The following is a 20,318-nucleotide window of genomic DNA, read 5'->3' on the forward strand; positions in this document are numbered from 1 at the left end:
TCTCCTTCTGCCAGCCCAGCCTCTGCATTGCCAAAACTCATGCAGTGGCTCCTCATGGCCACACACAGTACCTGAGTACTGGATAACTGTGGGGGGGAACCGGCATACCAGTATGTGCACTATGTGGGCACACTCTGGCGCCTTTCAAACCTCTGTCCCAGCTTTTGGCAATTGGGCAAATTATGGGCAGATGGCGCACAGCCACGAATGGCAACCCATCGCAAATTACGTAACATCTCTACATTAATTGATCAAGACGGATCTGTTCGATTTCTGCCTATAATGACATATACCCAAAATTCAGGTGAAGTGAGGGCAGTGTGAAATTAAGTGTCACCGAAGCCACTTTCCTCTTATCTGTCTTTAGTGTGCCTCCAGAGGCTGCCGAGGCCTTCCATTGTCTGGCCGGCTGCCTGATGAAAAGCACCTCGATCGAAATGTCTAAACCATAAACATCGATTTATATCCTGACATTTTTATCAGTTATCTTTCACTCACCTTTTGCCTTTGCGAAAAATGTCCTTTCTACACATTTTAACACCCTGATTGATTGCGACGCCGCTGTTTTCGGCTCGCTGAGTTCTTAGGTGCCCCCTCTCAAAAAATGCCTCCTTTAAGGATGGAGAGAGAGAGAGAGAGAGAGAGAGAGAGAGAGAGAGAGAGAGAGAGTCTGTTCTACTTATATCAGACCGTTGTGATAAATGTGGTTGTCATGACACCCATGTCAGCCAATAAGCTCATTTTGAATGCATGAATGTGCTCTAGCAAGCCATGCAGTGACAGGCTGGTCACTGCATGGGAGTGTGCGCATGCATGTGTGTGTGTGGGGGGGGGGTTCTGCAGTGGGGGACAGTTGACCTTCCACCTTCTAACCTTTTCTGTACGCTGAATATTAATCTTACTCACACAGCACACTTACTGCTTCCCGCCATTCTCAATTAACCTTTTTCTTCTTCTCCCTCTCTCTCCCTCTTCCCTGCTCTCCTGTTATCTTCTTCTTTCTCTTTCCTCTCACAGCAAAATTGTTCAGGTGAAGATTATTGATGATGAAGAGTATGAGAAGAACAAGAACTTCTTCATGGAGCTGGCTGAACCTCGCATGGTGGACATGAGTCTACAGAAAGGTGCGCTAATATCTTTCTTTCTTATATCCTAACACCCTCCCCATTTATTTCCTTTTATTTTCCTCTCTTTATTTTTTACTTCCCAAGTCTCTGTCTGTCTGTCCTTCTGTCTGTCTGTCTGTCCTCCTTCTGTCTGTCTGTCTGTCTGTCTGTCTGTCTGTCTGTCTGTCTGTCTGTCCTAGCAGCCTCCTTCACTAGTAAGTTCCTTCAGTTGCCTTCCCCTCTCTTTCTCACTGCTCCTTTCACCCTTTGCTTTCTCTCTGTATCTCTGTTCATGCCATTGGCTCTCACCCCCCTTCACTGTACACCCCAGAGCACTCTCTCACACCCTACCCTACATAGTGCATTCACATTCCCACCTTCCAAATACATTCACTACAGACAGACTTGTCATTGTCATCTGCATGAAATAGATGGAGAGAGCAGTTAGACACGCTGCCACAGTAAGAGGATCACTTGTTTTTAGTTTTTACTTCCTGCTTGCTGCAATTTTACTCTACGTTGAGAGTGATTGGTTGCAAAGAATATGAATAAAATACATTTTGACCCTCTTTTAGCTGTCGGATGTTTCAACGAATTGACTGGTAGGTAGCTCAAGAGACACGAGAGATTTGTTTTTCTGTTACGGTGTAGTGATTTGGTTCTACTGTTACTTAGGATAACACTTTGAGACATCTAGTGAGTCTGTCTTTTGAAACAGAAATTCACAGAATTCAGTTTGAAACACAAACACTGACCATTCTGTTCCAAAACAAAGGTTGTATGGTCCTTACGCTTAGCCTGGTAGAGTGGTAGACCATCCCGGTCACAGAATTCACATTTCATTTAATTTCAGCAGTCTGCTGAATGAAATTTAAATGTGAATTCCATGACCAGGAGGGTTTACCAAGCTACCCTACGATGAGGTTGCAGATGCCTACGTCATTTTGGCATGGGCACACGGGCACAAAGGGGTATTTCTTGTGAATCATGACCCATACAAATTGTGAACAGTGAGTCCAGGCGATGTTGTAGAAGCTTGCAAGCTGGTGCGGAGGGGTGTAGAATGTAACACTTCTGTGATGCTCATTTAGAGCTGGCAGCTTTGTTGGTGTAGCACACAGGCCTCCCTGTGTTCTGTGAGTCAGAGCCGTTACTATGCAGGTACAACAATCTTTTGTTTAGGGGACTGTTGCATCGCTCAAAATACTAAACCGGCTTATTTTAGAATATACATACACAGTAGAATCCTCATTCTTAACTACTTAACCACTTAACCACAAAACATTTCTAAATTATAAAAAATAAAAAATCAGATCTACAAGCAGATCTCATGCTTAAGTTGTAGATCATATCTGCAGATCTACAAGCTCATATAGATTGGCTATTTTCGGCACATGACACCGGTGAGCAACAAATTAAGCGTAACTATTAGCAGCCATTCTCCATTGCTTGGGGAGTGGGACCGCTCCAGCTCTATAGAGCCAGTGCCTTTTGGTCAAGGGTGCTGGCGCTAGTACAAATCAATCCTGACATGCATGTGGTGTGGTGTGGGGAGAAGCCTGTGTGAACACAGGGAGAACATTCAAATTGCACACAGAAATGGTCCAGTGGGACTCAAACCCAAGACCTTCCTGTTGTGAGGAAACTGTCAGAGTCAAAATGCATTATGTCTGTGTCTATCTGGTACACGTAGCCTACTAACTAGTTGGGTCACAAGGACATGCCTGTAAATAGATTTCTAATATCTAGGCCAGTGTCTCCCAGCTCTGGTCCTTGCACTGCAAAATCCTGAGTGTTAAGTTAACTACAAGTGTGTACTCGGGGAGCATTTACAGAGGGGGGACCCTGCTGGATTCCTAGATAGTTAATTGGCGTTCCAGGTCTGTCTAGTCCTTGATTAGAAAGCCACAAGGACAAGCTGGAAGGACAGTAGATGAATGCAGATAACTACCTGCTACAGTAGCACAGAAAACCAGTATTACTGCTAGGGTTCCCTGACAAGCAGGTGTGATTTAATCTGTGAATCTGCAGTAACTCCAGACATCTGTGTCCTCGTACTTGGCATGAGGTTGTGTTGTCCTTGTAGGATGGGTGCTAGTACAGTAATGTACTCTTACACTCTGTCGATACATCCCTGCAGTGCACCAATGTCAAAGACATTGTACATGCAGCATGTTAATTAATTATTCATGGAGATTTAAAGGGATTGTGATGAAGCAAGTAATATGAATGATTACATCAACCCCCCTTCACCACTCTACTGTGTGTTGACACTGGATCATTCAGGATCCATGTTTATTTACGGTTTTAATACAGAGGCTAATGAATGTTTAATCTATAGTTATAAATGTTTGCTGTGAATGTGATCAATAGATAATGAAAAAAGTCGTAACTTTAATATTATTTTGTACTTTCAGCATTCCTTAATGAATGCAAAATGAGATGGTGATGAAATATCCAGAAAATTTCAAATGAAAAATTTGATGAAGAAACGACAACACCAACCAATTAGCAGAAAGACTTCACACAGACTCTTTCTGGTCTTGCCAGCATACCGTATGTGCTGTTCTCTGATCCTTGCATCTCGGAACGGTATGATAATTCCAGTTTTAATATATGATGCCGTGATTATGCTGTTGTTTGTAGCTGCCCAACGTGGGGCTGATTAGGTTTGTTTTCTCCTTATTAAAACCAAGAGTGAGCAAAGGAGTGGAATTGATGAATATTCTATGAGAGCCTTTGTATTGTTTTACTTTATTTTCCCAGTTGTCCTCCTCTCTCGTCATACATTATAGACTCTAGAGCAGGGATATTCAATTGGCGGCCCGCGGGCCACATGCGGCCCGCGGAGCGCCCCCTTGTGGCCCCTGGAAGAATTTTGAAAAAAAAAACAAAAAAAAATCTTTTTTTTTTTTTTTTTTTTTTTTAGAATAATAAGAGGGATAATAAAATTTACAGGTATGGTGTGTGCGATATTAATTGTTTGATTACCATAATGACGGTAATCATTAAAGGACCACTTTTCAACCTATCTTCATATAATAGGTCCTCACTAATAATCATGATAAAATGACACGTTTTTTTCTACTCTGTCTGTGTCACATAGGAGGGCTGTGGGCAGTTCAGAAACCCACCCAACAGTGACATCAATGGAGAATCCAAGCTAATAGAAACTGCAGGCTTTCTAATCCTGAAAAGTTGCAATGCGAAAATGGAAGCCGTCATTCTCACAATAATAAACCCTGTTAGGGTCCATTTGGTTCCATTTGTACACAGTTACAGTTACAGACCCATAAGGGTCCATTTGGTTCCAAACCATCATTTCCCTGGGGACCCCCTGGAACTGCCTCCAGGACCCTGGGGGTCCCCATACCCCGAACCCCACTTTGGGAATCACTGCTCTATGTAATCTGATCTTTATAGTCTGATAAACTATTCTCACGTAAATAAATCTTGTTTAAAAAACAATCTGCCTAACGATGATGTCACTGGTGGTCGTGGACGGGTTTCTGAACTGCCCACAGCAGAGTGAGTGTGTGTGTGTGTGTGTGTGTGTGTGTGTGTGTGTGTGTGTGTGTGTGTGTGTGTGTGTGTGTGTGTGTGTGTGTGTGTGTGTGTGTGTGTGTGTGTGTGTGTGTGTGTGTGTGTGTGTGTGTGTGTGTGTGTGTGTGTGTGTGTGTGTGTGTCCGTCCAGTCGTTAATGTCAAAGCAATGCTGTTTATGCACTGTCAAATAGGTCTAGGCCTACATCTATTCTAAGGTGGCATATACCTGTATAGACATATTATCCTGCTCATTACTGTGCGGAAATATACATAAATCTTCGTGTTTGAGCACAAAAAGCATTTTGAGAACCCACAAATTTCCGCGCTTCGCGCGCACACTGTGCGGCCCCCCACACACAATAATTCTACAGTTGTGGCCCCCGGCCTAATCTAATTGAATACCCCTGCTCTAGAGCCCCCCCCCCCCCCCCCCCCCCCCCCTATACTGATAAACTCTTTCACAGCACCAGTAGTTACTTACACTTCACTCAATGCCGCTACCTACCAAGAGAGCAGAACGCAACAGCTGTGGTTATTGGTACGGGGTGGTATAGACCTCTCCAAGCTGGCGGGATCCCACTTTGGACAGTGGCTGAGTAATGGGGAACTGATCAAGCCGACAGTCACCGCAACCTGTCAGACTGGACCAGAGTTGTTTACGGCCGGTCGCTGTGCCACTGCCTTTCTCTTAAGTTCACACTGACGCGGTCAATATCGGCAGCACTTAATGGTGTTGTGGCTGGGGCAGGTTCACTTTACTGCTCCTGCTGGTGTTGCTGCAGATGCATGGACACAGCCCTACAGAGGCAGGTTCACTTTACTGCTGCTGCTGGTGTTGCTGCTGCTGCATCGACACAGCCCTACAGAGTCACGTTCACTTTACTGCTGCTGGTGTTGCTGCAGATGCATGGACACAGCCCTACAGAGGCAGGTTCACTTTACTGCTGCTGGTGTTGCTGCAGATGCATGGACACAGCCCTACAGAGGCAGGTTCACTTTACTGCTGCTGGTGTTGCTGCAGATGCATGGACACAGCCCTACAGAGGCAGGTTCACTTTACTGCTCCTGCTGGTGTTGCTGCAGATGCATGGACACAGCCCTACAGAGTCAGGTTCACTTTACTGCTGCTGCTGGTGTTGCTGCTGCTGCATCGACACAGCCCTACAGAGTCAGGTTCACTTTACTGCTGCTGCTGGTGTTGCTGCAGCTGCATGGACACAGCCCTACAGAGTCAGGTTCACTTTACTGCTGCTGCTGGTGTTGCTGCTGCTGCATCGACACAGCCCTACAGAGTCAGGTTCACTTTACTGCTGCTGCTGGTGTTGCTGCTGCTGCATGGACACAGCCCTACAGAGTCAGGTTCACTTTGCTGCTGCTGCTGGTGTTGCTGCAGCTGCATCGACACAGCCCTACAGAGTCAGGTTCACTTTACTGCTGCTGCTGGTGTTGCTGCAGCTGCATCGACACAGCCCTAGAGAGTAGACTCAGGTACGATAGAAGTATCATCGCTGTCGGGTGGAAACCTTTTCATGGTTTAGTCACAAGCTATGAATACTTTTCACTGGTTACGTAAGGGATAATGTATGGCTGAGTGGTCATTGTTTATAGATAAATCAGCCTGTCAGTGATTTATCTATAAACAATGACCACTCAGCCATACATTATCCCGCTTACGACGGCTAGTCGGATACTTTAATACATAAATTAATAAATTGAACCAAAGCGCAACAAAACAAGGTATTTCCTGTGTCTCGCTGGACAGCGTCTGCCCAGCTGCAACACAGTCGGGAAGCAAGGAAGTGAGTTGATCAAATAGAATCCATTTTCGGCTACTGCTTCGTCTATTTCTCGCTCAAATGTTTTCAAAAACATTTTTGAGAGCAATGTTTAGCTGTAAATGACATTGTGTGTGTGTTTACATGGCTGTCATGTTGGAAACAGCAGTAAATCAGCGGGGCACAGCTTCTCCGAGGGTTTGATTAGGCATCGATCTGTGGTCATTATCCAGAAATAACAGACCGCTGAATTTGGCGATTGACCAACCAGAATCAAGCATTCAACCAAGCCGTGTATTTATATATATATTTATATATATATATATATATATATATATATATATATATATATATATATATATATATATATATATATATATGTATATATATAGCAGATCTACAAGTTCACATTGCGAAGCGTTGACTGTGAGCTTATAGATATTCTATTTTTGCTACTTTTGCACGACACTCTTGAAATATGAACATATAGGTTTCTGTCTGACAGCAACGTTATACTGCTACCTGTGCTGTGTGATGCTTATACAAGTCACTGTACTACCAGTGGAATTGCTACTATTGCCTTTGCTGCTCAGGCACTGAATGGACACAACACATGCAGCACCATCAGCAGCACCAGTCCACTCTGAGGTACTGCACAATTAATTTGAGTTATTGTCTCCACCATGCCCAAGGCATGGGGAGAGAGTATACGGTATAGGTACTCAAGGGTTTTGCAAAACACATTTTGACATTACTTCTTCAGATTGTATCCAAATGTCACACAAATCGGTACAAATGATCTATATAGTCATGTGATCAACACGGATGTGTTAGATGTTTAATATTCCATCCTGATTGGCTACGATTGACATCTAAAGTTTGCACGACTGGCCCGTTTACAACAAAATGCTGCAAATCATGAACGCATGCAGTGTCTGATTACAGTCAAACTGTGCACGCAATTAATGCCACCCTTTTAACATTGCCCTATTATAGTCCTGCTCCGAGGAGCAGGACCAGGTGTTATGTTTCTTTACACCTCTTTTGATGCTCTTTTAGAGCATCATTCATGGTCACCCTGTTACTGTTGGTGCAATTGCTGCTGTATTGACTAAATATGGCACAATTCATATGTTTTCCCCTTACCACTACACTCTACAGCAGCGGTCCCCAAACCTTTTTGGCCGTGCACCCCCTGTTACCTCCTGACCTAGCAGACACACACCCCTCGTATTTGCCGAAAATGGGGATTTTTTTTTATATGATTATGGCAAATAATCACAGAATGTCACTGCGCTGAAAGACATGCAGCTGCTCTATACATCACCTGTTTGACCAGATTTTGTCATTTGTGCAGAAAAAACACCATAAAACCGCCATTACACTTTTCATGTCACGCACCCCCTAGAGGGGTGCGTGACAGTTTGGGAACCCCTGCTCTACAGCATTCAGCTGGTGACTTAACATTTATTGAGCAGGTACTGTACTGTATTTTACATGTGCATATCCTCTATCTATTCAGAGAAGAGAAACTTGATGACATTAGGAGAGTTTTAGTGTGTACAGCAGTATGTGAGGATTTGACTTGGGTTCACTGTGTGATAGATCTAAAAGTCAACAGACGGAAGGTACTGTATAATACATACACAGTCATAACCTCCAGATACATATTTTCCTGTCCATATTCATTAAAGTGCAAAAAGTGCACTTTCCTGTTGCATAATTCAAGGTTAGGGATTCAGTATGGTAATGGAACACCATATGAAAGAGCTCTCGAACAAGTAGAATTACCATGAGCAAGATCAGCTCAAAAAGGTGAGGAGCATAAAACTTTTTAGCCGTAGAAAACCTAGCCTGAGGCATAAACTGTGTACTCATACAACGGAGTCATGTGCCAAAAAAATGCTGATCTACAAGCTCACAACGTATCGCATTATTGTGCGCTTGTAGTGGGTGGTGGTCAGAGAGAAGGCCCTGTCACCCCAGGTTAGTTTCTTTGTCCTGGGGATATCAAGGAGGTTGACATCACCCGACCCGAGGGAGCGGGATTGGAGGAGTTCAGAGAGGTAATGGGGAGCCTGCATGGTTGTTGAGGGCCTTGTAGGTGATTAGTATTTTCCAATCTATTCTGTTGTTGACTGGGAGCCAGTGGAGGTCACGGAGGACTCGTATGATGTGGTCCCTGAATCAGGTAGAGAGCTCAACATTTTTTTAGGGAACAAAATGACAGATTTGGGAGTCATGTCGACCTTACTGTCTAACAAAGTGGTAATGCCTCTAAACTAAAGGAGAGAGAGAGAGAGAGAGAGAGAGAGAGAGAGAGAATGGCTAGAGTGTGAATTAGGGGCTTGAGCCTGGGAGTGTTGGACCTTCAAATGACACTGCAAAAAACAGACCACTAGGCACAAAGAAATGCACAGTCTTGTCAGCTGTGTCATCTTTTATGTACATCTGCGTGTGTGAACACGTGTACAGTACAAACTTTGATGATAAACACTGACACATGGTTGAAACGGATAGTGTTGCACTGTGTGTGTGTGTGTGTGTGTGTGTGTGTGTGTGTGTGTGTGTGTGTGTGTGTGTGTGTGTGTGTGTGTGTGTGTGTGTGTGTGTGTGTGTGTGCGCGTGCGTGCGTCTACTTGCGTGCACACAGCTGTAGAATTAATATCCATCTCCTCCCTGCAGTAATCAATCTCCCTCCCTGACACTTCCCATTGGAGTCATGCCTGACGTAGACCCATCCGCCCTGCTTTCTTACAGAGCTCTGTGGCATCCAAGGGCACTTCACATACTATTGTGTGAGCTACTCTCTGTCTTCTCTCACTCACTCTCTCTCTCTCTCTCTCTCTCTTGCTCACACATGCACCTCCACGTGGTCCATAACCATAAGTTATATTGTGGGACGACTGAGCATCTTCAAATGCTTAAAATTAGCATTTAATCTCTTTTGAATGAATTGATTATTGATTGATTTGAACGATGTATGCATTGATTTGCCAGAGACCTATGGCTGCATGGGCAATGTTATATTGTGAAATGATATATTGATATCGTCTGGGATCTTTATTCTTTTAATAGCAGACCTATAAGCTCACAACAGACTAATCAAACGCAGCACGCGGAGCGGCGGAGTCAGTTCAGTCAGTCAACCTCAAGGGAAGTTCTTGCTTGCTCAAAGGCCCATACTATGCTCAAGGGGTTAACATGCTGCATTACTATGTGGGAGTATACGTGTGTGCAAGTCTCTCACGTCATTCGCTGATGCGGCAGTCAGCTGACTAAGTGGGCAGGCTACTTAAGCTCACTAGACTCCATGCTCTTCCTGCCTTCCTCTGCTCATGGTTCCCCGGTCGTATGTGATGTTTTCTGTTCCTCGTGGTTATTGCTGCTGCCTTTGCTGTCCGCGTGTGCAGCTACTGCTGCTTAAATTATGCTTCTCAGCTTCTGTCCATGCTGTGATAAGGGCCTGCAGGTTGTATGCACAATATTAAGTTTGATATGAGTCTGCTAATGCTGCTGAGCTCGATTATGTGGCTTCATTAAGCTTCATAATAGCCTGTTCTGGTAATTAAGCCGGATGCACAGACAGTGCTGCAGCTTCTATTGTAATGTGGTACGTGTCTAGTGTCTACAGTCAAAGCCACGCTTTCATTTTGCTGATGTTTTGCCAAGTCAGCTCAGGTGCAGTGTTTGTCCCCTCCAGCTATGGGTCCTCAACTCATGTGCAGTGGTTGCCACATGCGCTTTTATAAGCAACTTTGGGCTTGTTTTCTGTAGTTAATCGTTGTTCTGGGGTTCTGTCATAGATCCAAATGACCTCGTCCATGAAATGTATTGTTTCAAGTCATTGTAGTCATTAAGGTATATATATTGTAAACTAAGTTCTCACGTGGTGAGTCCTAGGTATGGGAAGGTTCTACACCTAGTTGCTTGCTTTCTCAAGATCTGGCAACTCTGCTGCCTGTTTGTCTCCAGTTTCATTAATTTTGAAGCAAGACTTCAGTCACACTCTGCTTACTCTAGTATTACTTAACACTTTTTATATGTGCTTTGAAAGTATTGCCGTGAGTTAACTACCTCAATGGCAATCTCTATAGAGTTGGTGCTTTACTGCTTTGTAGCCATGTGGTTGTTGAGGTTTCCTCATTGCCATGAGGGTTTGTTCATGCTAAACTAATGCTAAAGCTAGCACCCTTTCTCCATGTGATTTATTATGTTTCAGTTTTGAATTTATATGTGGCATAGTTATTATTCTTAAAGTTTTCCATGTTTCCATTCAGGACAGTATCATAACATAAGTTATTGTTAATTCATCTCAATCGATTCAGTTATGTGCAGTGTCATATTAAAGTAGGTTAAGATTGCAAATTGCATTTGCAGTAATCTCATGTCAAGTGTCATAGCCTTCTGTCTAGTTTATTTACTCCTGTAAGATTTGTTTCTAGCTGTTTATTTTGGATGTATTTCTTAAATGGGCATTTAATTAGTGCTTCCTCTGTCGTGGTATCATGTCTCAGCTTCTCTATACGGGTTGAGCTGTCTTGGAGAAGAGCTGAAAGCCTTAACAAACTGCTGCCTCCGTCCGCCCCTCAAGCCTATCTAGCTGTCGGTCTAGTCTCTCTAGTGTATACCCTCCTCACCTTCTTTGAGGTCAGAAGTTCAGATCAATATATACGTACACGTATGTAGCGTCTTGTCACCGTGCGTCCCATTGCCCATTTGTCACTTTTAATGTCTCAGATTCATATTGTATGTTCTGTTGATCAGTCCTTGAGTGGGATTAGGTAATGGCAGTTGCTTCGTGGGACTGAAGATGTTTCAGAAGGTGGTAGGTTAGCAGCTCGCTGCGTTGCTTCATTTCTGCACAGCTAACATCCACTGCCAGGAGCTCTAAATTGAACTCGTAAGCAATAATTCATCACTTATCCGTGAGAGGATCCGGGTTGAAGGAAGGCAGCCATAGACTATGTCTATGTTCGCAGCAAGCTTGGCTTCCGTGTCGCAGTGCTTGTGCGACCTATCGGTTGTGGTTTCCCCGGTGCAGTCTTGGGATTGTACTCTGCCAGTTGTATTCAGATCAGTAATTGATTTGATGTCGCTCAGTGCCACTATAGTATTGAGTAACAGCATTAGGAAAATGTATCCAAGTGTAACCCTAACCCTAACCTTAACCCAACAGGATAATTATGTCATAGGTATCCTCTGCACTCGGCACCAATGGTCGGGATGGAGTAAGTCCCTGCGTCATACTAGCGTCACGTCCAGGGGCTGTACGTGTACATCAATCTGCTCACTACTGAAACAAGAGTTAGGCTCCTGCCCTCGGGCCTCATGACTCGGCAAGGCTGTTTTCTGCCCATCTTAGTTATTGCAACTAATGGCATTGGATGACAGTAATCAATTCATAGTTAATTGCATATATGTTATCAATCAACCGTAGCCTTTGTCATTGCTTCTTCATAGAAGCTGTTTAGCGCTGTGTTAAATTAATTAATTATATTAATTAATTATTAATATTTAATACAAAAAAGTGGCTATTCAGGACAGGCACATATATAGGCATGCTTTCTCTCAAAGCATATCATATCATGTTTTATCTGTTATCTGTGGCTCATTCGTTCATCAGGTCATGAACCCCAGATGATCTTTTGGTCCTAAGCTTTCTTTCAGCTCAATCACAGATGTCCCGGGTCGCTCAGTCAGGAGATTCACCAATGCTTCTTCAGCCGGTGTGGGCCGGTTGGGTTTCTTCGAAAGTGATGGTTCTAGTATCTAGCGAAGAAGTAAGTCCATCACCATCACCCATGTGCAGGCTGCAGCGCTGTCGATCCTGCACCATTATTTATAGATTGCTTGCATGGGTCATCTCATCTTAGTTCTGGAGAGTGGTATCGAACAGTTCTCGGGTCCGCATGACATGAAGCTTAACTTCTTTAAAGCTCAGAATCAATTGCTCAAAGGCCGCTTGAGAGCATATGCCGCTCATTTAAGTTAATTCATAAAGGGTCTCTATCAGGTCCTCCATGCTGGCCTACTTGAAGTGCCTAAAAGAATGCACAAAAAGAGGCAGCTTTTTGCTTCTACGGCCCAACGGCCTGGAATAAACTTCCATTCGAGCTCAGTCACGCACCCTCTGTAGACTCACAATGCGCTGTCAAGCTACTTTAGAGCCAAGTGTGCCCGGACCACTAAGTCAACATGGTCAAATGTATTTTGATCAAACAGAGTCTTTCTCAGTCTTTCATTTGTCCACAAAAAACTAAAAAAAAAAAAAAAAAAAAAAAAACAATCTTTTGTTTTTAAAGATATGTCACTCTGACACTGTAACATAGGTTTTTGGAGTTTCACTACAGAAATCAAGAACTGTGCAAGATTAACCATGCATATTAATGAATTATTATATTTCATGATACAGAATGAGATTATGTACTTCTCAAAGTGGGGTCCTTGACTGGGTTGTCCCCAAAATAATGAATATAGCATTCAAATCTGCTATAGACCAGCAATTGACATGGATAGACAATGATTCCACTTGTATTATAAGGAGAGACATTCAGAAGCAGCTTGGACTCCTCATGCATAGAAGGAGGCATGATGTCAGTCCGCTGCCCCCCCAGGTTGGCAGAGGAAGTTTAGCGCCCAGGATTACATTACATAATTGGCACTGGCTGAAAAGAAAACTAGGTTACAAAATCAACGATTGCGGCAACCACACTCTGCAATATTTTAAAATTGCGAATTTTCTAGTTTATTTTATGTTCTTATATTCAATTTTGTTCTTGCCATTGTTCTATCATTTTAACCACTTGTGTTTTATTGTATTATATTTTTGTGTCCTGCCCTGTGAAGCACTTTGAGCTGCATTTATGGATGAAAGGTGCTATACAAATAAAGTTTATTATTATTATCACTTGGGTGTTTAAATAGTTTAGGATTAAGATCTAAGGCTTCTCTTTAAGTATTGGTATCTCGGCTCGTGGGTGTGGGAAGTCTCTCCGTGCTTAGGATCCCCTATTCACTCTTTAATTCATTCAGTCAGGATGAAGTATAAGTAACTCTGTCTCTGCTCGTGTCTTTTAGTTCTACATTGGGCAACCTGCTCCGGCTGTGTTCCGGATTCCGTAAGGTGGCGTAAGCCCTGCTTAATCGGCTATCGGTCTCCTCAGCACATTCCCTGGCTACTCCCGATTCTACTGCCACGCTGATGCACCAGTCGCCACCTGAAACTCAGGCCATGGTCCTCATCTGCCCATGAATCATCATCATGTGCATCTAATCGGAAGAGCTTTCAGTTGTTTATTCAGGATGTAATGAGTGCAAGTGCTGTATTCGATCAGGAATGGTAATCTTATTACCTTCATATACGGTGGTCGCTGGGGGTAGTTCAATTGGTGGCATGTCACAAGCTAATGTTAATAATGGTTCGTTGATGTTCCTCTACAGTGGCATTAAAGGAACATCGGGGTAATTGTGGTTTCCTCACTCTGGCGTTAGAGGAACGTTGGGGTAACATAAATGGTTGCACTACATGTAAGATCTGTGAAATAGTTCAGGTAAGCCTCACGGCTATGGCATGCGCCATAGTTACACGCAGCTCACGTGTATCCGTGCAGGATCCAGAAATGCATAGCTTGCACTCTCGAGTCACCATCGAGTGGGACATCTGCCCGGATGTGTATCGGTTGAGAATTCCCGTAGGCTGATGGCGTTTCCTCATAAGGAACGTCGGCGTAATTGGGCCAATGGTGTGTCCTCATACTGGCAGTAGAGGAACATTGGCGTTGCACTACACGTAAGCCCTGCGAAAGCAGCGTAGAATATTCCTCTATAGTGGCATAGAGGAATGGCCTATCGGCGAGCGCAGCCATGCAGGCCTTTTTCAGCTTAAGGTTAGTATATGCTTGTACTCCAAACCAATGGGTTTTGAGTCCGGCTTTCACCCCACACATTACTTTCTCACAGATAAGCCTCACGGCTCGCAGTCATGGCTACACATAGCTCACGTAAAGTTAAAATATCCGGGATATCTGCCCGGATGCGTGGGACATCTGCCCGGGTGTGCCCGTAGGGCGTTCTCGGTTCTGCTTTGTTGGGGGGGTTAGCAATCCGTGCAGGCTCCAGAAATGCATATTTGCATTTCGTCACTGTGCATTCATAGTGGGTCACCTGCCCGGATCAACGGTGAGAGTTCACCGAAAGGTATGTGTGTTGGGGGGTTATTGTATATCTATCTCCCTGCTCTTATGTTTTATGATGTTGCTTAATCATGCCGAGCAGGGAGAAATCCAGCAGAGCCGAACGCCAAGTCAAATATCATATGCACACTCATTACTCATTCTTCAATAAATATTGTTTAATCTATTCGTGAGTTGTCTGACTGAAATCAAACGCAGCACGCGGAGCGGCGGAGTCAGTTCAGTCAGTCAACCTCAAGGGAAGTTCTTGCTTGCTCAAAGGCCCATACTATGCTCAAGGGGTTAACATGCTGCATTACTATGTGGGAGTATACGTGTGTGCAAGTCTCTCACGTCATTCGCTGATGCGGCAGTCAGCTGACTAAGTGGGCAGGCTACTTAAGCTCACTAGACTCCATGCTCTTCCTGCCTTCCTCTGCTCATGGTTCCCCGGTCGTATGTGATGTTTTCTCCCACCACCACCCCAGCACCACCGGTGGGCTCTGCTATCTATGCTCCCCATGGGGGGGGTTATTGTATATCTATCTCCCTGCTCTTATGTTTTATGATGTTGCTTAATCATGCCGAGCAGGGAGAAATCCAGCAGAGCCGAACGCCAAGTCAAATATCATATGCACACTCATTACTCATTCTTCAATAAATATTGTTTAATCTATTCGTGAGTTGTCTGACTGAACTCATGATACATTTAGTCTCTGTCAGGTGAAAACCTCATAACCAAATGCATTTACTTTTCAGGATTCAAATTGAAATTAGCAAAAGTAGCAGATCGACAAGCTCAAAACATCAGCTTCCCAGAGTGTTTTGAGCTTGTAGATCTGGTAGGTTTTATACTTCTGTGTGTTGCTGTAGTAGTGTAGTATGATCATTGATCAAGTAGGGCAGAAAAACAGAGCCATAGCATTATAGTAGCACACAGAGCCATAGCATTATAGTAGCACACAGAGCCATAGCATTATAGTAGCACACAGAGCCATAGCATTATAGTAGCACACAGAGCCATAGCATAAATCCAGCTCAGTGCCTATGCTAGGAAGGACACAATGCAGGTCAGATACAGTTCAGATGTGCTCATTTCAGCACCTCATGGGAAGGCAATGCCATGATTCCTGTCTATTCACATAAAGCATAGAGAATCCATCTGTAACATACATAAAGTTAATATAATATAAGTACCAATCAATGCCTGTGCTGGCAGGATGCTGCGTTAGTGCGTTATAAAGATGGGTCAGGTATAATTGGAATATCTTTATTCTGAGGCCCTGGCTGTGATGCATTTGAAAACTAGAAAATTCGCAATTTAAAAAAATTGCAGAGTGTGGTTGCCGCAGTGGCTTACATATGCCCCTCCCACTAGTATTGCCAGCCAATTACAATTTCAAGTCACGCCTTAGATCATGCGTAAGTAATTCGGAGGGGATTTAACCCCCGAAATTCATGTTTTTGCGACAAACGGTTACATTTCTCGCGTTTGCGGCGCCCCCTATGGATGAAAATGGAATTGCTTTTATAACTTGGTTGATTGAACCACCCCGGACATGTGATTGAAATTTGGGATGGATTGGACATTCCGTTCGTGATTTATGGCATTTTTTGTGATATAGGCCCCTCCTACTAACTTCGGAAGACGATTACGGCCGAACGATACGCACTTTCAAAATTCTGCGGCTCAGTTTTAATTGGATGGGTCCAGAGATCACGTGTGCCGATTTCTGTGAGATTTGGACAAAATCTGTAGGAGGAAAAGCAAAAAGTGTGTTTTGGACAAAATTCAAAATGGCGGAAAATCTATCATGGCGGAAATGGGCGTGGCCTATATGGGGAGATGCGTCATGACCCAAGGAATCCAGTGAAAAAATAATTTTGATTTTACGACCTACGGTTCAAGAGTTATAAGCCAAAAGGTAAAGTGGGCTGTTATAGCGCCACCATGAGGCCGACCGATAAAATTTTAGTGTTAAATAATTTTAGGGATAATGTTGAATTATCCCTAAAAGTTTTGTAACTATAGTGATTACAGTCTCCGAGGAACAAATACTTGAATGTGAATTTTTGCCTTTTCCCATTCATGTCAATGGGGAAATTTAATTCACTAATAAATTCATATCAATTAAACTATACAACATTTCTCTTAACAAAATACAAGCACACGATTCCCGATTTTTCCGGTCAATTTGACATATGGCTCAAGTGCGTACAGCGTACAGTGTGGGAGGTATAAAGCGTCAAAATAAAGACTACTAATAAAGACCACACTAACAAATAACACTAGAAAATTCGCAATTTAAAAAAATTGCAGAGTGTGGTTGCCGCAGTGGCTTACATATGCCCCTCCCACTAGTATTGCCAGCCAATTACAATTTCAAGTCACGCCTTAGATCATGCGTAAGTAATTCGGAGGGGATTTAACCCCCGAAATTCATGTTTTTGCGACAAACGGTTACATTTCTCGCATTTGCGGCGCCCACTATGGATGAAAATGGAATTGCTTTTAGAACTTGGTTGATTGAACCACCCCGGACATGTGATTGAAATTTGGGATGGATTGGACATTCCGTTCGTGATTTATGGCATTTTTTGTGATATAGGCCCCTCCTACTAACTTCGGAAGACGATTACGGCCGAACGATACGCATTTTCAAAATTCTGCGGCTCAGTTTTAATTGGATGGGTCCAGAGATCACGTGTGCCGATTTCTGTGAGATTTGGACGAAATCTGTAGGAGGAAAAGCAAAAAGTGTGTTTTGGACAAAATTCAAAATGGCGGAAAATCTATCATGGCGGAAATGGGCGTGGCCTATATGGGGAGATGCGTCATGACCCAAGGAATCCAGGGAAAAAATAATTTTGATTTTACGACCTACGGTTCAAGAGTTATAAGCCAAAAGGTAAAGTGGGCTGTTATAGCGCCACCATGAGGCCGACCGATAACATTTTAGGGTTAAATAATTTTAGGGATAATGTTGAATTATCCCTAAAAGTTTTGTAACTATAGTAATTACAGTCTCCGACGAACAAATACTTTTATGTGAATTTTTGCCTTTTCCCATTCATGTCAATGGGGAAATTTAATTCACTAATAAATTCATATCAATTAAACTATACAACATTTCTCTTAACAAAATACAAGCACACGATTCCCGATTTTTCCGGTCAATTTGACATATGGCTCAAGTGCGTACAGTGTACAGTGTGGGAGGTATAAAGCGTCAAAATAAAGACTACTAATAAAGACCACACTAACAAATAACACTAGAAAGAGGCAATTCTGGGAAATTGCAAAGTGTGGTTGCCCACATCGCACCCGTCGAAAATGGAATCGCTTTCGTCTCTGCGTTGATTAAGCCACCCTCGACATCTGATTCAGATTTGGGATGGATCGGACATTCCGTGCGTGAATTGTGGCGTTTTTTGTAAAATAGGCCCCTCCCACTAACTTTGGAAGACGATTACGGCCGAACGATACAGAATATCTAAATTCTGTCTGTGCTGTTTTAATGGGATAGGTCCCGAGATCATGTCTACTGACTTTTGTGAGATTTGGTCAAAATCTGTAGGAGGAGGAGCAAAAAGTGTGTTTTGAACAAAATTCAAAATGGCGGGAAATCTATCTAGACGCAAATGGGCGTGGCCTATATGGGGAGATGTGTCATAACCCAAGGAATCCAGGGAAAAAATATTTTTTATTTTACGACCTACGGTTCAAGAGTTATACCCCAAAAGGTAAAGTTGGCTGTTATAGCGCCACCATGAGGCCGACCGATATAGTTCTAAGGTAATTAATTTTAGTAATTATTATGAATCTCTCCTCCAAGTCTTGTAAGTATAGCCCTTATGGTCTCAGAGGAAAAAATACTTGAAAGTGAGTTTTTGCATTTTCCCATTCATGTCTATGGGGAAATTTAATGCACTAATTAATTCATATCAATTAAACTATTCAACAAATGTCTTAGCAAAATACGAGCACACGATTCCCGATGTAGCCCGTCGTTTTGACATATGGCTCGAGTGTGTGCGACAAAACTGTGGGAGGTATAACGCGACAAAATAAAGTTTATCTATAATAATAAGAAGAATAAAAGGTCACAAAAACAATAGTATGGTTGCCTTCAGGCAACCACACTAATAATAAGTATAAAGTGTTACAATTACTAGAGTCTGGTTGCCCATTCGGGCAACCACACTAACTAGAAAATTCGCAATTTAAAAAAATTGCAGAGTGTGGTTGCCGCAGTGGGCTTACATATGCCCCTCCCACTAGTATTGCCAGCCAATTACAATTTCAAGTCACGCCTTAGATCATGCGTAAGTAATTCGGAGGGGATTTAACCCCCGAAATTCATGTTTTTGCGACAAACGGTTACATTTCTCGCATTTGCGGCGCCCCCTATGGATGAAAATGGAATTGCTATTAGAACTTGGTTGATTGAACCACCCCGGACATGTGATTGAAATTTGGGATGGATTGGACATTCCGTTCGTGATTTATGGCATTTTTTGTGATATAGGCCCCTCCTACTAACTTCGGAAGACGATTGCGGCCGAACGATACGCACTTTCAAAATTCTGCGGCTCAGTTTTAATTGGATGGGTCCAGAGATCACGTGTGCCGATTTCTGTGAGATTTGGACAAAATCTGTAGGAGGAAATGCAAAAAGTGTGTTTTGGACAAAATTCAAAATGGCGGAAAATCTATCATGGCGGAAATGGGCGTGGCCTATATGGGGAGATGCGTCATGACCCAAGGAATCCAGGGGAAAAATAATTTTGATTTTACGACCTACGGTTCAAGATTTATAAGCCAAAAGGTAAAGTGGGCTGTTATAGCGCCACCATGAGGCCGACCGATAAAATTTTAGGGTTAAATAATTTTAGTGATAATGTTGAAATATCCCTAAAAGTTTTGTAACTATAGTGATTACAGTCTCCGAGGAACAAATACTTTTATGTGAATTTTTGCCTTTTCCCATTCATGTCAATGGGGAAATTTAATTCACTAATAAATTCATATCAATTAAACTATACAACATTTCTCTTAACAAAATACAAGCACACGATTCCCGATTTTTCCGGTCAATTTGACATATGGCTCAAGTGCGTACAGCGTACAGTGTGGGAGGTATAAAGCGTCAAAATAAAGACTACTCCAGTGAGAAAATAACTAGAAAATTCGCAATTTAAAAAAATTGCAGAGTGTGGTTGCCGCAGTGGCTTACATATGCCCCTCCCACTAGTATTGCCAGCCAATTACAATTTCAAGTCACGCCTTAGATCATGCGTAAGTCATTCGGAGGGGATTTAACCCCCGAAATTCATGTTTTTGCGACAAACGGTTACATTTCTCGCATTTGCGGCGCCCCCTATGGATGAAAATGGAATTGCTTTTAGAACTTGGTTGATTGAACCACCCCGGACATGTGATTGAAATTTGGGATGGATTGGACATTCCGTTCGTGATTTATGGCATTTTCTGTGATATAGGCCCCTCCTACTAACTTCGGAAGACGATTACGGCCGAACGATACGCACTTTCAAAATTCTGCGGCTCAGTTTTAATTGGATGGGTCCAGAGATCACGTGTGCCGATTTCTGTGAGATTTGGACAAAATCTGTAGGAGGAAAAGCAAAAAGTGTGTTTTGGACAGAATTCAAAATGGCGGAAAATCTATCATGGCGGAAATGGGCGTGGCCTATATG

The 20,318-nt window shown here is 43.1% G+C and overlaps 1 protein-coding gene across 1 annotated transcript in view; it reads left to right on the top strand.

Annotated features, from left to right (window-relative positions):
* Positions 1–20,318, top strand: part of slc8a3 (solute carrier family 8 member 3) — a 140,009-nt gene that overhangs the window by 84,574 nt on the left and 35,117 nt on the right. Inside the window, exon 3 of the mRNA XM_083792383.1 lies at positions 1,018–1,124. Within this exon, the coding sequence (XP_083648509.1) occupies positions 1,018–1,124 (107 nt within the window). The remainder of the gene's footprint in view (positions 1–1,017; positions 1,125–20,318) is intronic.

Source organism: Protomyctophum parallelum (assembly GCF_964188405.1).
Source record: "Protomyctophum parallelum genome assembly, chromosome: 20".
Lineage (NCBI taxonomy): Eukaryota > Metazoa > Chordata > Actinopteri > Myctophiformes > Myctophidae > Protomyctophum > Protomyctophum parallelum.